Source organism: Lolium perenne, chromosome 6 (genome assembly GCF_019359855.2).
Source record: "Lolium perenne isolate Kyuss_39 chromosome 6, Kyuss_2.0, whole genome shotgun sequence".
NCBI classification, from domain to species: Eukaryota; Viridiplantae; Streptophyta; class Magnoliopsida; order Poales; family Poaceae; genus Lolium; species Lolium perenne.
Genome location: NC_067249.2, coordinates 106116916 through 106129760, shown reverse-complemented (window position 1 = coordinate 106129760; position 12845 = coordinate 106116916). Strand labels below are relative to the sequence as shown.

The 12845-nt window shown below is 43.8% G+C and overlaps 3 protein-coding genes across 4 annotated transcripts in view; 1 reads left to right on the top strand and 2 right to left on the bottom strand.

Moving 5' to 3' along the window:
* The window catches only part of LOC127307439 (senescence-associated protein OSA15, chloroplastic), a 35684-nt gene extending 32291 nt beyond the window's left edge, over positions 1-3393 (bottom strand). Inside the window, exon 1 of the mRNA XM_051338162.2 lies at positions 3018-3393. Within this exon, the coding sequence (XP_051194122.1) occupies positions 3018-3337 (320 nt within the window). The 5' untranslated portion in view covers positions 3338-3393. The remainder of the gene's footprint in view (positions 1-3017) is intronic.
* A 2297-nt stretch (positions 3394-5690) lies between these two features.
* On the bottom strand, positions 5691-8556 carry LOC127307443 (uncharacterized). The gene is made up of 3 exons (XM_051338171.2): positions 8092-8556; positions 7129-7330; positions 5691-6279 (listed from the first exon to the last, which is right to left on the bottom strand). The coding sequence occupies exons 1-3, from the start codon at positions 8513-8515 to the stop codon at positions 6114-6116; spliced, it is 792 nt and encodes a 263-aa protein (XP_051194131.1). The 5' UTR covers positions 8516-8556; the 3' UTR covers positions 5691-6113.
* Positions 8557-8581: 25 nt separating this feature from the next.
* LOC127307442 (uncharacterized) lies at positions 8582-12266 on the top strand. Of its 2 annotated transcripts, XM_051338170.2 has the most exons (9): positions 8582-9038; positions 9831-9911; positions 9995-10054; positions 10524-10567; positions 10723-10765; positions 11547-11618; positions 11705-11806; positions 11881-12009; positions 12076-12266. In XM_051338170.2, the coding sequence occupies exons 1-8, from the start codon at positions 8724-8726 to the stop codon at positions 12004-12006; spliced, it is 843 nt and encodes a 280-aa protein (XP_051194130.1). In that variant the 5' UTR covers positions 8582-8723; the 3' UTR covers positions 12007-12009; positions 12076-12266. The 2 variants fall into 2 exon arrangements, with proteins under 2 accessions (XP_051194130.1, XP_051194129.1); XM_051338169.2 differs by having other exon boundaries at positions 8587-9038; positions 11881-12266.
* The last annotated feature ends 579 nt before the right edge of the window (positions 12267-12845 follow it).

Below are 12845 nucleotides of genomic sequence, written 5' to 3'. Positions count from 1 at the left end.
CTTGAATCCTGAGGGGACTCGAGTTTTTCGGACTCTTCTCGTGAAGCATGGTAAGCCGCACATATCTTCGTCATTAAGCTCCGGAGATTGCCGATGATCCCTTCTGCTTTGCCGCGCTCTGTCGACCCTTGCTTGTGCTGCTGTGTCTCTTGCTCCACTTGGTCCTTCAGTCTTTGCCGCCGTTCTTGCTGCAGGTCGTGGACTATTTTGCCTTGCCGCTCCTTCGGGAGGCGTTGATACAAACGCTGTCCCCATAGCTCCAACTCCTGCTACCGCCATATTGTATAGTGTTTCCCTTGGATCACCTGGAGGTGGTTTAGATGCAAGGATAAAAGCATGTGTCGCCATATACCCAGCCTCTGGTGTCTTAGGAATGATATTTCCTCTTGTATCTATCGACATGAAGGACATGTCGAGGTTTTGGACCAAGTGCTCTCTTTCTGCCTCGGGTATATGTTGCAACCTTGATCTTGCTCTGTTCCGCGCCTCTCTGTGGCTATCACCCGAAGTTCTAGATTGTCGACTTAGATCTGCCCTCCTCCTGCTAGATGCAGAAGCTGCCTCCTTTCTTCTGTTTAACTCAGCTGTCTGTTTTTCCAATTCTCTTGCAGCTCGTGCGAGCCTATATTGATATGCTTGCAATTCCTCTGGTGTGGCTGTGGTGGCCATTGGTTCTGAACCGTTCATAGCTCTCGCGGCTCTGTCCCACGCTGCTTGTGAAAGTTGAACTCTGTCTCGCGGCTGCGGCCCGACGTATTTATTTCTCAGGCCTTGTCGCAGATTGGAGGGATCGACATATGGATTTCCCAGATCGTCGAAAGCCTCAGATGTTTCCTCTTGATCTTCAATGGCATAAATCTGATGATACTTTGTACTCAGATCTATGTTGGGTTTGGTGACATCATCGTTGAGATTGATGAAGACCTTGCCCACTGTGATAGATTTGTCGATGAAGTCATAACTGTCGACATCGCTTGAGCCATCGCTTATATATGAGTCCGCAGATGACTCAAACGACATGTTGTTGAAGATCTTGGCGAGTTTCTCTCTTGCTCTGGTGCTGACGTAGCGTGTCGCCGAAGTTTCTTCTTCTCCTGACTCGGTTGACGATGCATAGCTTGAAAAATCGGAATCGACCGCCGACGATCCCGACGAAATCGGAATCTCGACACGATACGATCCTTCCTTCTCGACGCGAAAGTGAAACCTTCCGAACGTCATCTCCATGGGCTCCGCCAGATACGCATATGCATCCAAACGGGAGGGTGGGTGAGGAACAAAATCGACAAGACCAGCAGCGATCTGTTTACCTCGATCCATTGTGTTGCTTGCGGTTGACGATGTCGAAGATCTTGAACGTGCCATCGAGATCAGATCCTTACGCCTCTAGTTCCCACAGACGGCGCCAATTGACAAGGTATCAACTTGTCAATGCCTATGGATTGTAGGCTAGGGTTTAGTTAGAAGTAGAGGGCAAGTAGATCTCGAAGGTTTCAGCCGAAAAGTACTCGACGATTATGAAAACTAGGGTTTGTAACAATGATTCGATTGCCTCTTCGTCCCTCGACTCCCCCTTTATATAGGAGGCGGAGCCGAGGACTTCGTTTTGTACAAGTTACAGAGTCCGGGACGGTTTCTAACTCATCCCGCCAGATTACAAATAACACTTCCTATTACAACTCTAACTTTCCTCAATATATCTTGGGCTCCCGAATCTTCTTATTCTTCGGGTATTGGGCCTTTAGTAAACCCCGGGTACTATCTTCGGCAGGCCCATTTGGGATGCCTATGTCAATTGGGTTCTGTTTTTAACATCATATACCGATGGAAGCGTATATTTGTTTCACTGTAAGCAAATCAATTCTACATTGAGAAATTCTCTGGTCATTTGAAGGATATCAATAGAAGCAGATACTATTTCATATAGTTGCAGAAATTCGATTCTTTTCGACGCAACGATGATAGGAGCATATATTTGCTTCACTGGAAGCGAGCGTTGTAATCTATTGAAGTAAATTTGGTTCTGTTTTTAACATCATATACTGATGGAAGGGTATATTTGTTTCACTATAAGCAAATCAATTCTACATTGAGAAATTTTTAGATCGTTTGAAGGATATCTTTTCAATGTTTTCGAAAATAAAATAAAACTTGGTGGAAACAATCACCAGTGGGAGCTTCCCCGTTAATTTTATGCTTCTATGTCTCCATGCTTCCCAGTTAATTTCGTATATATTGTCAGTACTGCTTTAACTTGCTGTCAACAATCATCAAATGTATCATGTTTCCGATCTTTTTTGCAGTACCAATCTTCATAATCGTGAAGGCTATCCAGATTTTATGCTAAAGACAGCTTTCACTGTGTCTCCAGCATCAACCTCGCCACATAGCCTCGTCAACGACCACCTTCATTCATCGACGATATTATAGCAGCTAGCAGTACGACTTTAATTTCTTGCTCCTACTTAATGCTCCTTTGCATGGTTCTATAGATGTTTATGCAGGCATCGTCCAAGCTATCTGTTAGAGTACGTCATGGGCCTGGACCCGTTAGTCCTATGGTGCATGCAACGCAATAAGAAAATAAAACTAGAGAGCAGATGATCAATTGGTACACCAACTTTAGTGAGTATATCATGCAGGCTCACAATTTATGAAATCCATCAAGGGGTCATGAACTCCAGGAAGATAATTTTCTCAATGAAAAATAGATGAGCAGTATGCAAACTTGAGATATACCTGGGTTATTCCATTGGTTGGTTATTATTCTTTAGATTTCATTGACTTCAGAAAAACTAGGCTAGATTGCTTTACATTATGTGCAGGATCATGAAAAATAAAAGTATCACAACAACGTTACTGACAAGAGAGTCATACGGAATGTCAAATTTCGTAACATTAGGAACATGGGAAGACATAGTATTTTTCATGCCAAAAAATATACATAGATTATGAAGTAGTAGTAAATTGGGGCAAAGGATAATCTCATGGGCCAGTACATGTAGTTCAAGAGTTACCTGTAAGCATCGTTGTCATCTTCAGAACTCTCGCGCTCTTTAGTTTCACTGCTACCACGAGGCCCATAAGAACGGCACCAAACACTCTGACCTTGTCTGAGCATGGAACTGTTGGACTTAAGAGTGGTTTGCCCATATATATCATTTGAACAGAACCTGACGACTAAGTGATATCCACTCATCCCCTTCCTTGCCTCTAAATTTTGGGGTATACAATTCAATGATACACAATGTAGTCCTTTCATCTTACAGGGCATTCCGTATTGATCATTATAGCACACCCCACTAGATGCTACAGTACCAGAGATTTGGCTAGCCATGTGGGTGGAAGCTGTATGTTTACTACTGATCGCGATACAACACTGGTTTGGTTAAGCTGATTTCCCAGCCAGTTTGATGTACCTGATGTCAAATATGGGCATTAGCTGCACGTAAAAACAAATGATGGATCCATGGTCGGTCAGTACTTCCACGGAAACATCTAATTTCTTCTACATGACACCAAATTGTCAGCTTATATTACACAAAGGTTTTTTTTTTTTTTTGACAAATACAGTGGGGAAGATGTCATTTTCATATATAGTGCCCCAAAGATGGCATGGTTATATACAATGAGAGGGCAAGAATAAAAAAGGATAGAAAGACAAAAAAAATTCTCTACCCACCCGCCGCCGCCGCACTCCGAAGTCCCCGCCGTTCTCTCCCCGGCAGAGATCACCGCAGCCCTCCGCGATCTCACCACTGCTGTCCAGGAGATCTGCCTCTTCCTGGCCGGTCCCTACGGGCCGCCGCTGCCGCCGGCGGCGCTGCTGCCGTGGCAGCTGACGCACCAGGAGGCCTCTGCCGCGACCGCCGGGCCGCTGCAGCCGACGCTGCTGCTGTCGTCGCCGCCACCCGACGTCGGGCTGCTGCAATCCCCGCTGCCGTTGTCCACCATCTCCGGGCCGGGCCCTACCTCAGCGCCAGGGGTCCCTCTTCTCCAGCAGCCGGCCACCTTCTTCCCCACCGGGACGCTGCAGCAGCAACAGCTGCTGCCGCCGTCACCAACACCGCCGCTGCAGCTGCTGTCCTCACCGACGATGTCCCTGCCGTTCGCTGGGCAGCTGCAACAGCAGCAGCTGTTGTCGCCACCAACACCGCAGCAGCGACTGCTGCCACCACCGACGCCGTCCGTGCCTTTCGGCGATGTGGGAGCGACCTTGGCCCCGGGCTCTACATCGACACCGCCCGGGATGCTCTTGCACCAGGTCCGTTTCCCTCCGTCGCCGTCACCGCTTCCGGCTTGGATCGCTATCCACCACGTGTCGGCGGCGGTGAGGCTGCAAGCTGCTGCGCACGGCCTCCTAGTTCGCCGGCGTGTGCGGGAGATGCGTGATCTGCAGCTGCAGCTCCTCAAAGTTGCGCTTCGTGGCGCAACTGACCTCGATCTCTTCCGCTGCGTCGAGGATCTTGGGCGTGCGGTTTCCCCCACGGGCGGCGGACATGTTGTTTTTCCCGCGGGCAGCGACCTCAAAGTCTGCGCCATCGACAGTCATCCGGCGGGGAGAAGGCATGGTGTCACCGACAGTAGCGCACCGCGTAGCGCCACTGCCTTCCGCCGCCGGCTGCCGCGCGAGCTCCTTTTGTCCCGCTGGACATGATCGAACCCGGGGCGATGTTATTTATATTGAAGCAAATTATAATCTCTATAGAAAGCATTATTGGTCGAAACAAATATTTTAGTCCACTAGGAGCAATTTAATGGTAAACCAAAACATTTATTTTGTCCTTGGAAGCACATTGTTTCTACGTTGGAAACTAAATAATAGATCGACACAATCTACGGTTAAGTTAGAAGCAGCCTCCTCGACCTGTGGAAGCAAAGTATTTTCTCTTTTCAATGATTGTTGGTGGAAACAAACTTTATTTCATTGGAAGCAATATATGATGGATCCACAGGCCTGCCGTGTAGTTTGGCTACATATCATTTTGGCGAAAACTTCACATATAGGCTAACATTCATGCAAAAAAGAAAGCTACAAATATATACAAATACATGTATTTGATATCACAACTTTGTACTCCCTGCTCCACCAGTATTACACGCAAGCAACTCTTTGATCTTTTGAAGCACATTTTTCCATATCAGAAAAAAATATACTCGTATCATCCTATCTAGCTGTCTCAGAGAAAAAAACCAGTACTGGAGGCAAATTTAAGTTTCAACGAAAAGCAAGCGGACGATACAATTGGAAGTAAAAATTCTTCCCGTGGAAGCAAACTGCATGGTGCTAGTATTTAGTTGTGTCGTGAATCAAGGGAGCGGTTTTAGGAAAGTAACAAATTTCCGTTACTAGTAATTGCGCTGCATGCAAAAAAATTGGGGCGCTTTTTGCTGGCCAATTGCACGCTCGTGATGAAAACAATCGTGTGGTTCGGCGCTAGTTTGATGGGAAGCCAAGGATCGACATCCGATTTCTAGTGGTGCCCTAGTTGGTAAACACTACCTAAATAGTAGTTTACAAGAATAGCGTGGAGGCAGTCTGTCTTTTATTTATTTTGCTATTAATGTGACACGTCAAATGTCACTATCAACCTAGGATGATATAAGCTGTGGCCGATCAGGATACTGTAATATTTAAAAAAAACATGATTCTACCCGCAAAAAGAAAAACATGGTACTAATAAATTCAGTGTAAAACTACATGAACAATTATTCCAAAAATGAGTTGTATATTGTACATTGATACAGAGCTCAACACTTTTGTTCTGGCCACTCTGCCGACAAAAAACACTATTTATCATCGGATGAGGTACCGATTTGCTCTTATCTCCTTTTAGCAAGCAACTGATTTGCTCTTGGAAACCATACCAAATGTCAAGGACTGAGATTAATTCAACTCCTCCTGTTCGTCCAATGATCCAACAACAAGACCTTTCAGATGGGCATGGAAACTCAACTAAAACCACTGAAAATCTGAGGGTATTGCTTCCAATCCCTGCCTATCTAAATAAACCCTTGGGGAAAAGGTTTTAGACTTTCTTGCTAATGTCAATGCTATCGTCCACAAAAAGGGGAAGTACGGATGGCTACGGAATGACACATCAGCCTGTCAATCACCTTACGGTCACCAAACGTTGGGGATTTGATGGCCCTGGCACCTGTACACCGGATGCTTGCTTTGAAGTATCTGGAGAGCTGTGCCCTTCAGAAATGCAGCACTTGATTGGCTTCTGAACCTTGCCAAACAACACATCTTTACTAGAGTATACTTCAACAAACCTGCACACAAAAAGTAAAGCATGTTTAGAGTTGTTGGAAACCAAAAGGTATAAAAGGGCTGAGAGAATTTGCACAGAAAATATGAATGCTTGCTCTCAGGAATTTATCCAAGCACCATTTAATACTCTTAAAAAATGCATGCAGGAACAAGATTAATGCATCATCTCCGAAATGAAATGCATGTTAAATGAACTGAAATGGGAAAATGCATTCAGCATGAACAAATGAACTTGCCAATTTGAAATGGGTGTTCTATGCTGTATAAATAAGTTGGTAGTTGTTGTATTCATTGAATGGGCAATGAGTGATGCGAGTTCGAAAGGATCTCAACTGCATTACACGGAGTTCTTTGTGGCCGAAGACAGAATTAAAAAGAAACAAACGTGAATTCCTGAGAAACAGCTTCAGGACTTCACCTTTAATGCGGGGTTTCATCAATATTTCAGTAGGAAGGAGTTGTATTCATTTGAATGGGCGATAAAAGTTCAGTAGGAAGCACTAATATATTAATACACATTGGTTTGCCGACAGCAATAGGGAGAAGCAAAGGAAACATTTCAGCCAGTTAGACAATGTAGGTACCACACATCATTGTGCCTGTTGGCAGAAGTAGCGTGCAATCCACAAGCTAGGAAATGGGATAGATGAATAAGAATGCCCAAGACAAGTTCTGATGGATGTATTCAATTAGTTATGTCATGTTGGAGTAACAGAAGATTCAGCTACTACTGAGCAACAGCACCAAATCTTTATTCATTGATAACATGAGAAAGGCACATGGCAGGAAAGATAAGGAATAACAAATAATTGTGCAAGGATGCGAAGAGAATTTAACGAAAATAAAATTACCTGGTTGCAGCCTCCACTGACTCCAGTTTGAGAAATGCAAAACCCTTACAAATAGGATCACGGGTCTTTTTAGTTCCAGAGTTTACTGGGTTTATAGCCACCAGTCCAGGAAACCCTTTAAAAGCCAGGTTCAGGTCCTTATGTATGTTCTTCTTTTTCGGGAGGTTCCAAATACGAACATGAACGCCATCCTTACTGAGATCTGTGATAAAGTACAGGAAATTCATCAATCAGGCTTATGTTCAACAACACTTTCTTCAAAGCTTCCATAGCGGCCAAATCACAAAATAAGTTGCCAAGAATTTCAAAAGGTTTCCAAAATGCAATGCTGAGGCAGGTGTGGTATCTAGAGTGGATACGAACAGTACAAGCATTTATCGTTTAAAGAGAAATCGACAAGATGTTCCACTTTAGCATTAAAAATCTAGTATGGACACTAATTTCGCATTTAGCAACACAGTTATTTGATATCTACTTTATAGTTAACCAACAAACTAAAACCATTGCTGATCTTTGGGATGGTAATCAACTTAGATGCACATTTAGAAGAGCCTTCTCTGAAGATTTGATGATCCAATGGCAGGAGGTTCTTGCCATTGCTGGGTCAATTGTCCTATCTGATCAGGAGGACCAGATGATCTGGATGTATGAATCCACTGGGGTTTATTCATCCAAATATTTATATGCTGTTTTTTTTCTAAAATAAAAATAAAAATCGCCTCTTCGCAAGATGGCACTGAGCCAATTCCCCATTTCTTAACCAACTTTGAACGTTTGCATAAAATAGTTTTTGCATATCGGATATCTCGGTATATCCAACATTGTAGCATTCACAAAATCTCAGATACTCCCTAAGATAAGCAGCAGGTGAGAATTCCCAGCTAGCATTATTACTTGGCTGACGATTCACAAAGAAAGCAGAGGAATTGTGAGCTGATGAGAGCGCGGGGAGAGGAAGCTAACCTGCGCCGGTTTCTTTGGCCGAGCCAGCGGCCTTGACGCTCTTGGCCGGGGATGGTTCGCTCTTGCGCCCCGCGCCGCCCAGGCCCATCTCCCGGAGAAGCTGCTCCTCAATGTCGGTGGTGTAGGTCTTCCCTACGCCGAAACCGGGCGGCTTGGGCCGATTCTTGAGAAAGATATCCTCGTCAACCGCCTCCTCGATGTCGTCGTCGTCGTCGTCGTCATCGTCCTCGTCCGCCTCGTCGAAGCTTTGGCTGGCGGTGGGTACTGGCTCACGGCTCTGGCGGCCGTATTTCCTCAGGCGACGGAAGGCGAAGACGAGGTGCGACGCGCGGAGCCGGGAGGGCGGGGGCCGCGAGAAGGCGACGGACGCCGACGCCGACGCCGCAGCGGCGCAACGCGCGGCCGGCAGCAGTAGCAGCGGCATTTCGTCTGTGTTGAGGAGTAGCCAGCCAGTCAGTCACGGTGGTTGTTTCCTCTTATCACCTCAAGAGTTACCTGCCGCCGTCCGATCCTTATCACGACCGCATCGCGGCCTCTGCTCTGCCTCGCCCGCCCGCCTCCACTCCGGCCATCTTCCGGGCACACCGCCGCCGCCTCCCCTCCGCAACGGGGCAATCCTCGGCTAGGGGATTATGCTTCGCCTTCGCCTCCATCCTTGCCCGAGCTTCTCGCCGCCTCCACCCCACCCCGCCGTTCGCCGCCACCTGGCCGCGTCCCCACTCCCAAAGCTTCCCTTTCCAATTCCATCCGCCGTCGCCGCTCTCCGTGCTCGAAATCCTCCGCTTCGGCTCGCCGTCGGCCGAGCGGTCTCCGGAGAGCGACGGCTGGGCGTGGATGAGGAGGACCTGCGCGAGGCACTCGCCAAGACACGGCAACTCGTGGAGTGCGCCATGTTCGCATCCGTTGCTGGCCTCGCATACTTCCTCAGCAACTCCCTCGCCATCGAGGTATTCTTCCTTCCTTCCTTCAGATCGTTGTGCTATTTTGGTGTCTCTATCTATTTAGTCGACTGTTGACACATCATAGTCCCCGTAGCGGAGTACTTTTAACGAATCATAGATGTGCTTGATAAATCTCGCCGGCATTATACATGATGAAGCTTGACTGCTGATTCAAACTTCAAATTATCCACTGGTGAGTTTGCTTACAGCATATACTCGCTCAGACTGCTGGCTTGTTTAGTTTTGTTCAGTGGTCTTCATCTAACAGTTGGGGGATGGCAAATTGGTGCAACATGTGATTTAGTATCCCGAAAGGAAATAAATCATTTGTACATTCGGGGTGGTGATTCGGGATGACAAGTACTAACACAATTTGGTCCGACTTAGCTAGTATCTACGCAAGCATGTGCCGCGCTGTGTGTCTAGAATTATCTCTCTTGTATTTTGTTCAATACTGTTTGACAGTAATAAGTAAAATAAAGTAGGATCTGCATTTTAATACTAGTTATAAGGAATGGTGCTCTGAATCCAAGTTTTGAACTAAAGCAGGCTAGTCATTGGAAAATAGAACTTTAATGCCGAAAATCTTCCTGAGCAGTAAATACTTTATTTTACTTATTACTGTCCAAAACTAGTTGTCTAGTCCCACTCAAAACAACTGTATGGAAGAATTTTATCATTTTTTCCTTATATTCCTTAAGTTATTAACCCTATTATTTGCAACTAAGATATTCGAATATTGTAATTTTCCATTCGAATTGATGGAGTAATCAACCATGTATTTATTTGCTGATGCAGAATTACTTTAGTTGCTTTTTTCCATTGCCAATAGTCATCTCCTCCTTGAGATGGGGACTAGCAGCTGGCAGGAAAACTATGGTAAGTCTGACCATATGCTTCATTTTCATATCGAAAGAGCTGTCATATCTTTTATCTTTAATTTTGTTCCATTGCCTCACCAGGTGGCCACTGTTTTACTGTTATTCACATTGTCTGGCCCTGTAAAAGCGTCAACTTATCTGGTAAGTATCTATGTTCTGACTTATGATTCATGTCGTAGTTGTAGCAATGGCAAGTGTGCAGTTTTAAACATGTAGAGTTATCAATCCACATATTTATCTTGAAATTAACAGCTTTTTGTACTGCTGTGTAGTGTTGAACTGGTGGCTTCACATCATTGAATGAATAATACGGAGTAGTAAAGCATCAGTACGTCTTAGCACTAAAAGAAAGCAATATTCTATATTCATAGATAGCCAGCTGCAACAGCAAGGTTATCATTAATCAATCATTGAGCAAACAGTATTCCTTAGCTCATTTAAGTACTTTAGTTTTGGTTTTGTTGGTGAACTTACCTTTTTCTCTTTGCTTGTCTGCATATGTTGGTCCATTTTAGTTCTGCATCTTCTGTGAGACTTGAAAGATCGAAAGAACTCTTCATTTTTTATGACTGAGGACATTCTTACATTCCTTGCTCTTGTTTTCCTGCAGCTTATGCATGGAGTAGTTGGTCTGGCCATGGGTACTATGTGGAGGTGAGGAATATAAAAGCTTAAAAGGTGAAGCTTTTGCTTTCACCGTTAGCTTATTATAGATTTGCATTAGAGATGCATCTGTTCATCTGCAGCTTCCGCTCAGTGTTACTTTGACCATGAGTAATGGTAACATTTGTTTCCTCTTCTTTCATCAGGTTGGAGACCAATTGGATTGTTTCCATTATACTTTGCTCAATTGTAAACATCTTTTCTCACTTGGTATTCATATTTTATAGATATATTCCTAAATGTTGATCACATAGAGATAACACATGTAAGGTTTTGGACAGCCTTACCATGAACGTTTTGAAAGATTCTACATAAAGTTAGAACATTCACCTTTTGTAAAGTTTTAAACATACTTATATAGTTTCTGTATGAAAATATGAATATAACTGTCTAGCCCATGACTTTAACAAATGCAAATCTCTGTATTCGTTCTTATACCTCTTAGATATCCTTTGGAAGAACTTTGTACAGTAAAGGGTTACCTTTATGCTAGTTTTTGTCACAAAACTACTGAGTGAACTAAAACTAGTAGGAATACCAAATATTTCCTATGTTCTTTTTACCATTTTTAGCAAGTAGCATATTCTTTGCTATTTCTTCTAGGAAGGCAATACATGGCTAGTTCATGATTCTCTTAATTTGACGTCATGTCTAAATTGACCAGATGAAACTTTCTTGTAACAGAAGAATAAAGGTTGGAAGAAATAATATATGCTGGCGCATAAGCTCATGTTTCTGTGATGACAAAGTGGATAGTCGATAGGTCCAAATAACATCAGAGTTCAGTGTCAGTGGGTGGAAATAAATAAACAGCCAGTGTTGCTAATACCAAAATTCAGGATCATTGGGTACTAAGAAATAAAGAACAAGACTTGCTTACAAACTAGAGCAATATCAGATATTTTCGCAATGATCATTTCGATCAGATATCTGTGCTACTCCCTTTCTAAGCTGACAATTTGATTTGCAGATCCGTGCTGTGGGAGCTTGCGGGTATGTTTTAGTGTCATCGTTCCTGATAAGAGAAAATATTCTTCAATTGGTATCTTTATTACTCTACTTGTCTATTCAACTTTAAGACCAACTGGGAGAGAGTCTGGTATTTTCAGTAACTTCTAATCATTTCAGATAACCGTTAACATACATGCCTCCTTGACGTTCATTCTGGCGGCGGCTGGTGTTAACGCAATTCCTTCCATGGATGCAATATATGTAATCTTTGGGACGCTGGTAATTTTCAACCTGCCAAATTAAACTTATAGCACAAGCTTGCTTCATTTAGTGACTTTTACTTTGTGTGACAGCTTCTACTTAACTGCGCGTTCTTTGTCTTCATACTGCATATAATTTACACGATCTTCCTGACTAAGCTTGGAATCAAGCCTTCAGTGAGACTTCCAAGATGGCTGGACAAAGCAATTTTGAGTTGATAGGTAGAGTGCCACTATACTAATTCTTAGATGCAAATTTGCGACCTGACTGAACCTGAAGCATTTCAGTATTACACTTGCTCTCTCATAACCACAACAAGTCTGTGCTGCTGCCATGGCCTTATAAAATGGACATTCCTGTTCGGTTTCCTGGTACGTTGTTCTTATTGTACCTATGCTAAACTAAATCTGTAGCACTGGAATACATGTATGTTATTTTTCTTTGTTGATGATTATTCAGAGTTGGTGGAACTGACTAATTAATTTCTCTGAATTGAATTGGTTGAATTGACTAACTAATATGCCTGATTCAATGGTCTTTTTTGACTGGTTGATTCAATAGTCTCATAGAGCTTGTTGGACTAATTTAGTACATTGTCCCAGAACTGCCCCATGATGATACATCGGCTTGTTCTATGAGATAAGCATGCTTCTGTAGTTGAGAAAATCCATAAATCACTCTGAGTTCCATGGTATGCAAAGAATAACTGCTTACTTATATATCCAATCAGTTTTTAAAATTTATTTGCTCTACGCCACGTCTCCTGGCATTAGCCTTATCAGCTTCCCTAGAAGAAAAATATTGCTTATGTGGCTGTGAACCATGGACCGCATTTTTTCTTGGATTCATAGTCAGTGTGAGTGGTGCTCCAGTAAAATATGTGGGTGCTGATTATATTGGTCATGAAGGAGAGCAAATAGGATCGAATTAGGTACAGTAGCAGATATTTTGTTGCGCATTGCATTCTCCTTATAGCCAAACGATGTAAATGGCAGAGTGGACTTTACATAACTTCCAGTGCCACTGTGGCGTTTAGATACAGCCATGACCAAAGGAG